The 14717-nt window shown below is 51.8% G+C and overlaps 1 protein-coding gene across 2 annotated transcripts in view; it reads right to left on the bottom strand.

The window, feature by feature from the left end:
* KIAA1614 (KIAA1614 ortholog) overlaps positions 1 to 14717 on the bottom strand; it is a 44131-nt gene that overhangs the window by 19584 nt on the left and 9830 nt on the right. The window contains exons 4-5 of one of the 2 annotated variants that reach the window (XM_030571987.1): positions 3820 to 3963; positions 640 to 2369 (exon numbers count right to left, since the gene is read on the bottom strand). In XM_030571987.1, the coding sequence (XP_030427847.1) occupies positions 640 to 2369; positions 3820 to 3963 (1874 nt within the window). The remainder of the gene's footprint in view (positions 1 to 639; positions 2370 to 3819; positions 3964 to 14717) is intronic. The other variant, XM_030571988.1, reaches the window with a different exon arrangement.

Below are 14717 nucleotides of genomic sequence, written 5' to 3'. Positions count from 1 at the left end.
ACTCTTCCTAGATCCTCATTGAAATGGAGCTGCCAGTACCTCAAGTGACCCCTTTTCATTTAGAGGGTCTAGTCTCTCCCCAAATAGCCATCCCTGAAGCCTCTCCTGTGCTGCAGTGGGTGGCTCCCATCTCAGTGGACTCGTGCCATGCACCTGGGACTCTCCCTTCACCCATGGATGACAGTAACCCCTCTCTGCCCCCTCCAGTTCTTTAACAAGTATCCTTGATTGGGTAGCAACCAGCACCATTCCCATATTAGCCAGCCTCACCCAGCTGGCAGACACCCCCCCACCCCCGAGTCTTATCCCCAAGCACAGCAAACATGTGACCCTGGCACCACAGCCTGATGACCAGCATGTTCAGGCATTGGTGAGCTGCCAGAAGGAGGGCAGGTTTTACCAGTGAAGAATATCTGCTCCGAGAGCCCACTACTTCCCTTGCTGCGGAGTTCAAATCTCGAAACTGTCCGCAGGAGCACCAGAGCTCGCTCACCTTTCCTGAGAGCAGGCAGGAAAGTGGCCAGGTCTCCAATCAGACAATGTTTATAAGAGCCCAATGGGAAGCCAGCTCAGAGCACAGAGGACAGGCATAACACAGCCATGTCACTAAGGGGGCCAGCAGAAATAAGCCCATCTTACCTTTACTGTCTCCCAAGGAAGCAGGCAGTTTCTGGACACTCACAGCCTGCTCTCTGTGGCTCAGAGCCACACTGGCAGCCTGGCCATCATGCTGACGCTGAGCCCATGTGTTGTTGCAGTTATTAGTGGACAAGGCCAGGAGTCGGCTCTTGGAAAGCACTTTTGGGCTGTGCTGGCTTTTCTGCTCCTCCGGCACCGACCCACACTTGCTGGGAGGAGAAGTGGGACGAGTCACCAGGTCACTGGTCTGGTCCAGGCACCCAGTTTTGTGGCCTGTCAGCTTGTAGCTACCCGTCAGGATGGCCTTCCTGTAAGGCACAGGGGAGGAAGCTTTCCGAGTCGGCGGCGGGGCAGGGACCCGAGCCAGCAAGTTGTAGCATGGTGCCCCCTGCTTTGCTTGTTGTTGGGAGATGCCTGTTGCTGGTCTGGGTTGGCTGACGTTGTTGGCTGGCTGAGGGGCGGGAGCAGAGTTTTCCAGTGTGCCTCGGTTGCCTGGGATTGATGGTGCTGACGGCTGACCCTGGGCAGAGGGCGGAGGGTGAACATGTCCCCGCTGAACAGGGCCGAGCACTCCATCACCACTGTTCTTCCCAGCCAGCCGAGGTGCAGCTGGGAGTTGGTCACCTTTGGAAAGTGCTTCTACCTCATTGCCTGTTGGCTTGGTCACCTGACCCTCTTTTAGCACGAGGGTGTCCTTCAAGCTGGAGTTTCTTTCCTCACTGACGTTCTCACCAATGGCAGCCCTGCCAGTACAAAGAACGTTGTCAGAGACCCTGGTCCCTCCACTGCCATCATTCACCCTGCACTCCTCCTGCCCCGCCTTCCTGCCCCTCGCGTCCTTCTCCGGAACACAAGTTCCCCTAGGAGCTTGATGCCCACCAGGCCAGCAGCCTCTGGCATCCTGGTAACCCTGGGGGTGGCAGCTCCCTGGCCCAGCCTCTTCGCTGTCAGTTCTGCAGCTGTCAGATGTATCGGTGCTGTCTAGAGCTGAGTCCACGTCGTCTATGTACGTGACATCCCCGATATATGTCTCCCTGATCCGCTCCGTATGAACGCGCTGCCAGGAGGGAAGAATCCAGAGGGGAGACCCCCTTGGGCCCAAAGTCCTTCCTCTCGCCTCCTGCTGGGAAGCACTTGGCTCCCCACTTTCAGCCCCGGTGATGATTGTTTTGTTTTCCTGAGTTACGCTGTGGCCCTCCAATAGGGGCTTAACGGTCTGATCAGCCCTGAGGTCCATGTTCTGATTAGCTGCTGAGCCCCTGAGATAGGAGCCACAGGCTCTGCACTTCCCCTCTGCACTCAGCGCAGTGGGCCCAGCCTTCTCAGAGCGCCCCCCGCTGGCCAGGGGCACAGATGTCCCTGCAGCCTGCCCACGGTTCTGCTGCTCCTTGCAGGCTTTACTGACCCCATTCTCCTTGCGGTGGAAGTCCCCACTGATGTAATCTGAAAGGTCTGGCTTGGAGACCAGTGGGCTCTGTCCCAAAGTCAAGAGGACTGAGTCCAAGACCCGCTTTTGGCGCAGTTGCAACCTCTCCAAATAGCGAACTTCGGCATCCCGGAGAGACTCGTCCTCAAAGCGCACACGGGATGGGGACAGCCCTCGCTTCCTGGCCTGCCCGCAGCTGGATTCCCCACTGGAGGAGTCACTCAGGTTCCCACTGATGTGGGCCTCCCCATCCCTCATAGCATAGCTCTTCTTCAGATCTGGAGCGGTGCTCCCACCCGCATCCCTAATGCAGCAACATAGGGACAGAGAGGATGGTTATGGAGTTGCCAGCCAGTCACCCCTCCCCTTTTATTCCCTTCAAGGGAGTCCTGCCACTCTAGCATAGTGTGGGCAAATGGTTCCACCCTGCGGAATGGACTCTTGTCCATCTGAGCGATTCCAGGGACCCAGGGTCAGGACTCATGCCTCACCCAGCCCACCTCCCTTTCCCTAGGAGGCAAGTACACCCACCTTAAATCACCCCCTTTTGGAACAAGTTTCCCTCCTTTGCTACCAAGAATGAGGGGGATACGTCCAGTGCCCATGGTGAAAATCCCACTGAAACTATAACAGAAAATCTTAAGGGACCAGTGGATTAAGGGCTAAAGGTCAACAGGGTGCAAACTCAGTCCAGCTGCTGTTCAAATCAGTAAATCAATCTGTGGTAAGTACAGAGGAGACCAGGCGCACCAGCAAAATATGAGCGGATAGGATAGATGTAGGTGCCATAGGGGCCGGGCTAGGCAGTAATATGCAGGAGACCTGTGTTTGTTTTCATGCCTGGATCTAGACTCTGCTGGCCTAGAGAGGTGTGGGGGAGCACACTGGGCCCCTCGGGAAGGGCAGTCCTGACACATGGCTCAACACTGACCTCTTCAACAGATAAGGGAGTGGTGTGGCCAGGCTCCCTCAGAGGTGACTGGGACAACAGGCCTTGTTCTAATGTGGAACAAAACCAAACAAATTTTAAAACCTCACAAGCCAAAACTGTCATCCTCTGGAGCACTTGAGCATATTTTAGTCTGGGAGACCTTTCTATATCAGTAGCAAAATAAACTCATCTCTGGGAGCCAAGAACTTGCAGTCGGTGCCTCTGTCATCATAAAATGAAACAATGACACCCCATTCAAATCCTCTAGTGTGTGATCCATTGTATGTCTCTATCTGGTACGCATGAGCATCTGTACAGTGAAGGTGTAACAGGCTTCTCCTGTGCATGTGACATTTGTTTACGTGGTGCAGTAGGCTGCAGCAGTGTCTCTGAACCCTTTTGATACCAGGAACCGGCTTGCTGCCTTCCTAAACTGTGTCAGGAAGATCTCATGGACTGGGGCCAGTCCACGGACCAGTAGTTGAGAAATACTGGGCTACAGAATGCCTAGTGTGTCTGCATCTACATGAAAGCAGGGGTACTGGAACAATTTGGATAGTGGGGGTGCTGAGAGCCATTGAACCAAACTGTAAACCCGGTATGTGATGGAAACCACTTCAAGCCAGGGGTAAGGCAGCTCTCCTAGTTCCAGTCCCTATGCGTGAGAGCGAGGATCACAGTCTGGTTCTATTTCCATACATGCTTGAGTGAGGCAGGAAAGCAGAAGAACACTGCAGGGAGACTGGCAATAGAAGCAGGTCTCCCACCCCCTCCCCCTGGCATTCCCTGGAGCTGTGATTGACATGCGAAGCATTGCACTCACCGCTTGGCCTGGGGAACAGCAGGAAGGATGTCGTGGCTGGCTCGGAGAGGGCTCGTCCTGGCCTTCATGCGGGCTCTCTGCAGCAGCTGCTTGGCCTGCTCATGCCTGGGGCTCAGCTCAAGCTCCTCAGTGGGAACAAAGGCCCTGCAGCCAGGCCAGTGGGGAGCAAGGCAGGAGGATTAGAAAAAAATAACAAGGATTAGAAGTGGTTTAACAGTGACGAGGACTGCGGCTCTGCCTGGAAAAACAACCCACAGTGCAGCCTCAGACCCACTGCAGGCCTGCAAGCCAGCATTAGAGGGCAGCCTATGCCACCAATAGGAGAAGCCAGGGCTCTCACAAGACAGGCATGGATGCCTGTTTCCAAAAATACAGTGATAGACCTGTCCAGAGACAGGAGGAGGAAGGACGGGAGCATTCCCTAAGCAGCCTTACAAGTGGATGCAGCAGCTCTCAGGGGCCTAAGCCAAGCTGAGGCCAAATATCCTGAAAACCTGGACAAGGAGCCCATCTCCAGCCACATTAAATGCACCCTCACGGTTTCCACTCCTGCTCAGTTTGACCTTTAAAGACAAACTTCTACTCAGTGACTGGTTTTTGCTGGTCCCTCTGGTGGCTATTTACCAATAGGCCAGAGCTGAAAAGAGCCTGCTGGGCCCCCTCTCCTCTGCCAGTACAGGGTTGTAACTGCTAAATTCCCAGCATACATAAAGGGAAGTTAGATTAAAACAATATACTCGCAATGGAAGGCTGCAATGCAACACAATTGTTTCTAACAGTTCAGAACAATTACACACAAGAACACAAAAGCAGACACACACAGCAGGCTACCCCCCTAGAACAGAGGCACAACTCCTCCATCTTGCTCTAGGCTGGCTGGCTGAGTGGGATCTGGGCCTAGCAGCACATATTCTACAGAGCCCCCTAGCCTGCAAGCAGGAGCAGCAACCTCCCTGAAATTTAAAGGGACAGTGTGTCATTTTTTACACAACTTTCAATGCACCACAGCACCCTGCATAAGCATCTCTTGCAAGTCACCTTAAATATTTGGAAATAGCAAAGCAGAAGCTCTCCAGGGACAGGGTTGCTGGTATTTGTGCAGTTTTGCACGCCCATCACACTCCACAGCTTCAGTTGCATAGTAGATTTGCCCAAAGAACAGCTGAATGCTGTGCTATAAGTCACAGTGAAAATACTGCTTCTCTCTGCTTTCCCTCTGTAGATCTCAAAGGGAATATCACCCCCATTTTACAGATGCAGAAACTGAGGCAGAGATAATTGAAGTGACTTGCCCAAGGTCACCAACCAGGTCAGTAGCAGAGGTAGGAGTTGAACCCAGGTCTCCTGAGTCCCAGTCCCCTCTGCACAGGACTGCACTACCACTACAGCAATAATATGTAAACTACAGGGATGACTGGCTGAGCAGAAACAAAATGAAGCAACCGGGAGTAAGGGTTGTGCAGGAGGAGGGACTCTTTCTAATAGGAACTAAACAAAGGTAGCAGAAGCAAAAAGAGCAACAAGTAGGTTTGCAGCCTGAGATCAACCCGACATTCCCCACCTTGTCTCTCTGCAGCAGCCCTGTTTACAGCCTATTCCTGCAACACCTGTGCAAAGTGAAGGGGAAGGAGAACTGAAGTTAACCCCTTGTGCACGGGAGACCATGTAGAGCCCCTGCAGCCAGCTGTTGGGGCAGTCCCTCTCCAACTTCCTTTCCCTCAGAGTTCAGCTGCTCTGTTCCCTGGGAGCTCCCTCCTCTCACTGATCTCTGGCAGTCTTATCTCATCCTGGTGCTCATTGGCCAATTAGCTGCCAGTCAGTCACCTAGAGAGTTAAATTACAGATGGGCTTCTTCTCTTCAAAGGCCAGCTCCCAGCCACCCCATGACATTGGGCAAGCAGTAGTCTACCCCCTTTCGCCCACCAAGATCTGCCCATGCACCTTAGTCCTCACATGTAGCACCCCCTCCTATCCCAGTCAGCTTCACCAATGCATCTCAGCCCAGGCCATTTCTTTCCTTCAACAGCTTCCTCCCCTCCTCCCCAACGGTCATGCACTATACCGGGGGAAACCCCTTGGCGGCCAGCACAGCAGGCGCAGAGTGCAGCTGTCCACCTGGGAGGTGCTGTTACTCAATGGGAATACTTGACCCCAATTCTCCAAGAGTCGCACTGGCTCCCTGTCCACTTCCAGGTGCAGGCCAGGGATTGGCCTTCATCTGAAGAGCCCTAGGTGGTTTGGGTTCAGGCTGTCCGAGACACATCTCCCTCCCCACCTGCCATACAGCAGTTGAGGGTCTTGAACAACAGTCCCTAAGTTTAAGCCAGGAGGCTGGTGCACTCTCCAGGGGCTCTGACACTCATTCCCTGGCTGGGTTAACAGGGTTCAAGTTTGTTGCCCTGAGGCCCAAACGGGAGGGTTGTCCAGTTTTCTGGGAAGCAGTTGTGCCTATGTTTTTTGTAGGCTTTATGCACTGCGGAGCCAGTGCACAGGAGAGTTACTTTGCAAAACAATGCAGTACACGGCGCAATACATGGCACTTTCCTCCTCTGTGCACATCCGACTCCCTCTCCAGCTAATCTGCTGATGCCATTCCCGCCCCATTCCACTCAGAGAAATGTCAGGTGCTAAGGTTCCCGAGAACAGGAGGGCACTCCACAAAGCCTGCCAGGGGCATCAGCTTGCAGATTTAACTGAGCCAGGAAGCACTTTGATGCTCTAGTGATGGGTGCTCTGCCATAAGACACCTCTCGCATGTGGCTGTTCAGCCCACAGAAGAGAGGAAAGGGGTGGGTGTGTCCCCCTTTGTGTCAGCAATGCCAGGAGTATAACCCACCAATGACAAAGCCAATGACCATGTGTCTCAGGGAAGGGAGGAGAGCAACGCCTTGTGCCCCACTAAAGGTTGTTCAACCACAGAGGTTCTTTGCCTACCAAAACACTGAAGGGATGCTTGGTTCCTAGCTCACCAGCAAGTGTCATTAGCACCCCCTTCTAATGCAGCATCCAGCTGCTCCAAACACATGCTGGGGTCTGACTGGGGCTTCCCCCGGGCTCTGCCACAGGGTCAGGGAGAGGGACGTATCAGCACATCTACATCTTCCCAGGTAGGTGCACAGCAGCTTTTCCCCTGATCTGAGAGCACAGAAGGGGAATTCAGTCTGTTGGGACATGCACCTGTCTGGGGTGTGGAACTAAGTGAGCCCCTTACAGGCAGGGGAAAAGTGTTCCCAAGGGGAGTCAGCCCCACAAGTGGGAGAGGGCACTGGGGATATTCAGTGGCGAAGAATGACGGGAAGAGGAAGGAGAGTTTACCAACGGTGAGTACCCTCTTAGACAGTCCATTAACCATAAAGGCAGCAAAGAATCCTGTGGCACTTTATAGACTAACAGACGTTTTGGAGCATGATGCATCTGACGAAGTAGGCATTCACCCACGAAAGCTCATGCTCCAAAACATCTGTTAGTCTATAAGGTGCGACAGGATTCTTTGCTGCTTTTACAGATCCAGACTAACACGGCTACCCCTCTGATACTTGACTCCATTAACCATGTGGCTAATTGCTTACAGGACCCAGATACATGGCAGATTAGGCTGCTAGCAATGATGGCCCATAGTTAGGGTTGAGTGGTCATTGCTCACATGCCATACAGACATGAGATGTTCTCAGCTCACTGGACCCCTAGCCAGTTAGTGCTCTAGGGCTGACACCCCTAACATTTCCTTCCATTCGCTTTTGCTTTCAGATTGTCTTCCCCAAAATCACTGCCCCCAGGCCCAGAACTCATGGACCTACAGGCAAATATGGCCTGGAGTGCCATGATGAGAAGACACCAGCATGAAAGGGAGAGAGAACACAGTCAGGCTGCTTAGTGCCATGTGCTGAGAGCAGAGTTACACTGTCCCATCAATGGGAGAGACTGGCCCCATCCAGAGGCTGCCTCCTCCCAGTTCACTAAAGCAGTGTAGAGGGACAGCAGGGAACACCCGAGAGTGCTCTGGGCACTGTTCCCATTTCTTCCCTGCTCTGCCTCAGACGCTGTCACTCAACAGCCGGCGCCTACAAAGCCAGGAAGGTTCCCATGACACCAAATGGCCACTCTGTCCTTGAAGGAGGGGACTGTGGGTAGAGTGTAACTGTCATAAACAGATAGTAGGGTTTAATAGAACAGAAGTACTTCATATCTCTTTTGCCTGTAAAGGGTTAACAAGTTCAGTGAGCCTGGCTGTCACCTGACCAGAGGACCAATCCGGGGACAGGATACTTTCAAATCTTGAGGGAGGGAAGTTTTTGTGTGTGCTGTTAGATTTTGGTGGTTGTTCTCTCTGGATTCTCAGAGGGACCAGACATGCAACCAGGTTTCTCTCCAGTCTCTCCAATACAGGCTCTTATATGTCCAGAATAGTAAGTACTAGGTAGATAAGGGAGTTAGGCTTATGTTTGTTTTCTTTATTTGCAAATATGTATTTGGCTGGGAGGAGTTCAAATGTGTATTTGTCTGGAAGGAGTTCAAATTTGTATTTGGCTGAAATGATTTTACTTCATACTTGTATACTTAGGCTGGGAGGGTATTCCCAATGTCTATAGCTGAAAGACCCTGTAACATATTCCATCTTAAATTTACAAAGACAATTTTTACTGTTTTTTCTTTTTTTAATTAAAAGCTTTTCTTGTTTAAGAACCTGATTTTTTTTAATTCTGGTGTGAGATCCCAGGGGACAGGGTCTGGATTCACCAGTGAATTGGTGGGGAGAAAGGAGGGAAGCAAGAGAGAGAGGTTAATTTCTCTCTGTGTTAGGATTACTTTCTCTCTCAGGGAGAGTCTGGGAGGGGGAGAGAAGAGGGGGGAAGGTGAATTTTCCTCTTTGTTTTGAGATTCAAGGAGTTTGAATCACAGTGATCTTCCAGGGTAACCCAGGGAGGGGAAGCCTGGGAGAGAGAACGGGGAGAAAGGGTTTACTTTCCTTGTGTTAAGATCCAGAGAGTCTGGGTCTTGGGGTTCGCCGGGCAAGTTTTTGGGGGGACCAGAGTGTACCAGGCACTGGAATTCCTGGTTGGTGGCAGCGCTACAAGTACTAAGCTGGTAATTGAGCTTAGAGGGATTCATGCTGGTACCCCATCTTTTGGACGCTAAGGTTCAGAGTGGGGAATTATACCATGACAGTAACAATTCCCAGAATCCTCAGCAGAAACGGAAGGGGGTCTGAAAAACAGCCATTGTCCTTGGGATAGCTGCCCAGAACACACTCCTAGCATATACAGTTAGGCAGAGGGGGGCACAAAACCATGGCTGGCATGGAAGAAAAGCAGCTGTGTGGGCCCACACCAAATGTCACTTTTAACTAGCTGAGCAGACACTCATTGTGTCCCAGGCTGGCAGGAGCCTTCAATGAATGCACTAAACTCAGTTTTATGTTCAAGAGCTAGCAGGTTTGTTGAATGCATCCAGCCTCATCCTCTGCTCACACTCTCCCGGAAGGTCCTGCATTGGATAGGACCCATGGTGAATTCTTCAGGGTCTCTCTCTCACATCCTGGCCATAACCATGGAAAGGGATCAACCCAACTTTGAAGTAAAGTGACACCCCAACACCAACTACACCCAAGCCAGAACTCAAAAACTTCACTAGCCCAGAGGCACAGGATTTCTGTCAGTTCCACAGGAACCAGCATAGCAGGAGCCACACATAATGCACTCAGTCACACTGCAGACCCTGCCCAGAAGCAGCAGCCTAAATCGACTAGGAATCAGAAAACAATTTCCCAACTGTAATTGGGGCTATAGGCTCCAGTCCCTGGGCATTCAAACTGCAACTGGAGCATTACTGGATCTGTAGTACAGGCCCTTCCTCCCCCTCCCCCCCATCCCCACCAGGGATTGCACTCTCTCCACTGCAAGAGGGTCTGCAGCAGCCCCCTCCCCACACCGTTGTGTCAACACAATGTAGCTCCTCTTCCTCCCCCATAGAGAACCACCACAATCCCTCCAGTGCCGCCAGCTCCCTGGGGAATAACCCTAGACTGTCTCAACAGCAGCTGTACTAGGATATGCATGTTAAATCTCACCCCTAAAGGAACAGAATCCCATTCTCTCAGGGGCAGTAAGCTCCAAGCTTTCCTTCCTGCTATCTAGTTAAGCTGCTGCACTCAGGACAATCCCCAGGATGCCTGTCCCCACCTACTCCTCTGCTCCCCTGTACATTGCACTGCCCTGGGGAAAAATCACACCCCATTCTTCCACTTCACATTGTCTGCCAGCTGCCCCCTGCTCTGTCCTGCCCCACATGTGATCCACAGGCTATTCCAGAGCACAGGCTTTCCCTACTGGCTGCTGCCATAATCCCGCTGATTACAGTAATCAGCTCAGGCTGTCACTTCAGAGTCTCAGATTAACCCTTTCATGCCCAGGGTTTCCTAGGAGAAGGCAGGCATGTGAAACACAACAGAGTCCAAACTCACTTCAGAGCAAGAGACACATTCCATGGGCACATCGTGCTTCCTCCTGATTGATGGGTAGATTTGTCCTGCCTGTGGCTCCTTTCCGTCACTTGCAACCTCCATAGCGGGATGGCTACCCACACAGACCTCTCCAGAGCTGGAGCTAGCGTATGCAGGGAGCACATTATACTCACGTCTGCAGCGGAGTCCAGATGGTTTCCCAGTGCCATTCAAGGCACTGACTGGATTTATGAGGCCTTTTATAGCTTGGGCCCTAGTATCTTAGGACTTGTCTACACAGGGGCTAAACCGGATGAAGACCAGTTAAGCCGGTTTGAAAACACTTGCATACGCTAACTGCACATCTATTGCAAACTCTGGAATCGTCTTGCAAAGTGAGCTAAGTTCAGTGTGAGCTGAGTTAGTTCAATCTACTGTTCATGTGTACGCGATGCTGCTATGGCTGTCCTCCAACGGCTATCTCACACGGCCTTGTGGGTGGTGGTTACTGACCTCTCTGTTTATCTCTGTGCCCTCCACTGCTGTGGTGTGAAGTTGACCTGAAGTCCCCCTCCTCCAGTTAAAAACTGGCAGAGGGCCAGGATATTTGCCCATTTGCTCCTGGATTCAAATAAATCAGCTTTCCTGCAGCATTACTCCAGAAACCCTGCAACATGCCTCGAGCAGCTGCTTGGAGCTATGCTGAGACGCTAGATCTCATTGCCATCCAGGGAGAAGCGTAGGTACAGGAAGCCCTTGTGGCCAGCCACCAGAATAAAGATCTGTGTGGGAATATTGCTGGATAGATGTCTTCAAGAGGTGACAACAAGGACTCCTACCAGGGCAAGCTCAAGAGCAAACAGGCAGAGGCCATTAAGGAGGCTGTGAGATTCAGTGGCTACAGGACTAGCTGGAGAATTATGAGAAAAGCGAGGTTCCCTTCCCAGCTGAGTCACTGATGTGCTGTGACACCTTTTGGCAAGTCACTTCATGGCTATTTGCGTTTGTTTCCCCATCCGTAAAAGGGGGATAACAAATCTCCTTTGCTCTGAGTGTGCAGAGAGCTCAGTATTATTCCCCACTTGTAATGGTCTATCTCCATTCTTTGTTAAACTGGAGAATGCAATAGAGCAGAATCCCTTGACTTACATAAAATGTTTTGCATGAAGGGTGACTCAGGATACCATCAAGTCTTGTCCTTTTCCCTAGTTAGCAGAGACACTCACTAATGTGACATTATCTCTCATTAAGTGCTTGCCGAATTCCTCCCTGCTCCCAGTACTGATCTGTGAGACGCCTCCAGCGCTGCCCTGAGTCAGCCATTCCACAAGCTCACTCACCTGCCTACTATGAAACCTGTCAGGTCTCTCATCACCCACGACATCCCCACCAGCTGGAGGCCCAGATCATATAGCTAACTCAATCAGCAGAACCCCCCCCCCTCCCCCCAGCTCCCACCTTTGGTGACCAGAGCATCATCCTGCACAGTACTACAGCTGAGCAGTTGCTCAGCTGCCTCAAATGAGGCCAAACACAGCTGGAAATCTCACTCTCTAGGATCTCTCTCTCTTATTTTTAGTCCATATCCCTAAGGTTTATCATTAGTTCACTGAGATTATAGGTTCCTACCTGCACAATCTGCACTAGCCCATGGGGAGATTTAAGTCCAATTCCCTCCCAACCACAAGCAGTTACAACTTTCCCAGACCTGTACACGTTAACCCCTTTGATCATTTGGGTCAGTTTCTTCCTGGAGATTATGTGAGCACAAAGCCCACAACTGGGCCCAGATCTTGGGCAAGCTGAGGGCCATATTTCCAAAGCGTGGCCTCTGCAGATGCACTTGAAAGCCTGTACACACAAATTTTGAGCACTAACACTTGGTGTCTTACAAGTGTGACCTCCCAAGGGATAGTGCTTAAAAATCGCTTGGATCAGTGATGTGCATATGCACAGATGAACATGGAGGCAGAATGGCCTGGGTAGGGCACAGCACTGGGAGACAAGAGACCTGGGTTCTATTGCTGGATGACATAGGGCAAGTCTCTCCTCCCCCCACCCCACCTGTGTCTCCATCATTGCAAAGCACTATGAGAGGTGTGGATGGACAGAGACCAGCTCCAGGTCTTATTGAATATTTGACCCACTGTCTAAAAGGGCACTAACAAATCCCCCAGGGAACACTAGAACTATTGACTCCTCCTTAAAACCTAGGCCCACAGTTTAGAGCCCATTATTTGCTTTGCCCTATGACCCAGCTCTACACTGATTTGCAAGAATCTGTCAAGCATCTACAACTGCTCTCAGGTCTCTCTTGCTCCCTATTCCACAGGATGTATCTACTCCATGAATACCCTGACTCTAAAGCCTCAGGCTCCTAAGCTAACTGTAAGGAGCCAAAAACTACCGTCACCACTGGCAGACTGAATAGAGGCCAAGCATTCACTGGGCCTGGAGACTGAGCTGCCGATCTCTCACCCAGGGAACTGATCCGGGTGGCTGATGCACAGAGGCAGGGCAATAGCTGGTGGAAGCTCATGCTACCCTGGTTCCGTAGATAGAGGGCTCCAGAGATGTCAATCTGACACCTCTGCTAAGCACTGAAAACAGTTAATTGTCACTGGACTGGGACTCAGCAGACCTGGATTCTGTTCCCAGCTCTGCCTCTAGCCTGCTGGGTGACCTTGGGCAAGTCGCTTGTTATTTAGGGAAGGGAGAGGTTGAAACAAATAAATGAGCCATTTGTCCACCCATCCTCCCAGTCTGCATCCCCCCGAAAGAACAGCAATTGGAGGAGGTTGAGATGAGTAACTCACTATGGAGGGGTTAAGGGGAATCTTCCACTCAATCCACAGGGCAACAGCAGATCCTCTGCAGCCTCAAGCATGCAGTAGCCCCCATGGCTCCTGTGCTCATGGGCAAGGGGGAGAAGGCCAGGGGATCCCTACAGTCATGCCCTGCTCCTTTCTCATCCAGGTGCTGGGATACAGCGAGCACAACTCTATGGCATGCAGATGGTGCACCCCGGAGTCCTGCCACTCCTCCCCACAATGGAATCAGACCAGATCATTGGCTCTGCTCTCACAGCGGAGCAGGAAGAGACATCCCCCACTCCATCTTTGCACCTGCTGGGAGTGTAGCAGCCTGACTCCTAGTGGGTGCCATCAGCAGGGGGTAATTGGTGAGGGGAGCACTCTGAGCAAACAGGGATGGAGCACAGGGCAGAGTTTCCTTGGATTCCAGAGTCATACCACAGACTAATAGAAGAGGTGAGGGGAGCAAGTGCAGCACAGAAGACACCCCCCTGGAAGGGAATGGGTAAGGCATGAAGCAGGCCCTTCCTTCTCCGCCCTCTACTGTGCGCACGCACACATCCTAACCTCAAAAACCTTCCTGCTGACAATGATTGTTCCCCCAACAGCTGGACCTGAGCTGCCACCCAGAGCCAAAGTCACTCAGAGATCCAGATCTGAATTGGGCAGCATTGGCCCCTTGTCAGGTTTCCCTGGCAAGCCCCCATAAGCGGTAGACAGCGGCATAAGGTAAAGCTACTTTTAATGGCAGCCCCACACAGATCACGCTGCCATGCTCTGCTGAGAACTACCTGTCCTCAGAGGAAAAACATGCCTCACATGCTGGGCCCGCCCCTTGTAAAACACACATGGGACTCTGCAGCAATACAGCATTTGGGGCTATTCTGGGCTCCAGTTGGGAAGAACAAGTCCTGTAATGCAACAGCCCCAGGGCTTATAATGAACTAATACAAGCTGGCACTGACGGGAGCCTAGAATTAACTGCTCTCCCAGACTTTACTCCTTTTAGCCTTCTGTTTAGATGTGTGTGTTATTTTTTCTTGTTCACGTGGGTGGTGTATTGCAAACTGTTACAATTACACATTATCACTTTAAATCATAGGGGGTTTCCTGCTCCTGCTTGAAGGCTGGGGGAAGCTACAGGGAAGTGTGTGATTTGGACATAGCAGCAGTCAATCAGCTGCCAGCCACCCTGCAGAAAGGGATGAGATATGCTTCTCTGTCTTAGGGAGCAGCCTGTTTTGTCTCTCTGCTTTTGGGTTCTTGTGTATTACCCTTCTGAAGTCTGGAAATAAAGTCATGTTATGTTAAAAACTTCCAGCAGAGTACTGTATGTTTCCATCTCCTCTCCATGTGTATGCCGGGAAACAAAGCACAGCGAAAGCAATTCCCACCCTTGGTTTAGCGGTGCCAGGTTCTCAATCATCCATGGGCAAGGGGCACTGGCAGGGAATGCTGCGCATTTAGCGATTGCTATTTCGAGTGAACTGGGGGCAGCTGCCTAATTCGTGGCCCTGCAGACTGGAGCTCTCCATAGAACCTCAGAGCGGCTGAACACAAGCAGCAGCAGGGCCAGCTTCCCCCAGGCTGGCCTGGGAGAGCACCTTCGTTCTGGCCTTGTGTGTGTGAGGGGGAAAGGCCATGTC

This window comes from Gopherus evgoodei, chromosome 8 (genome assembly GCF_007399415.2).
Source record: "Gopherus evgoodei ecotype Sinaloan lineage chromosome 8, rGopEvg1_v1.p, whole genome shotgun sequence".
In the NCBI taxonomy this organism is placed as follows: Eukaryota; Metazoa; Chordata; order Testudines; family Testudinidae; genus Gopherus; species Gopherus evgoodei.
The sequence above is the reverse complement of the archived record's forward strand: the minus strand, read 5'-3'. Positions and strand labels throughout refer to the sequence as shown.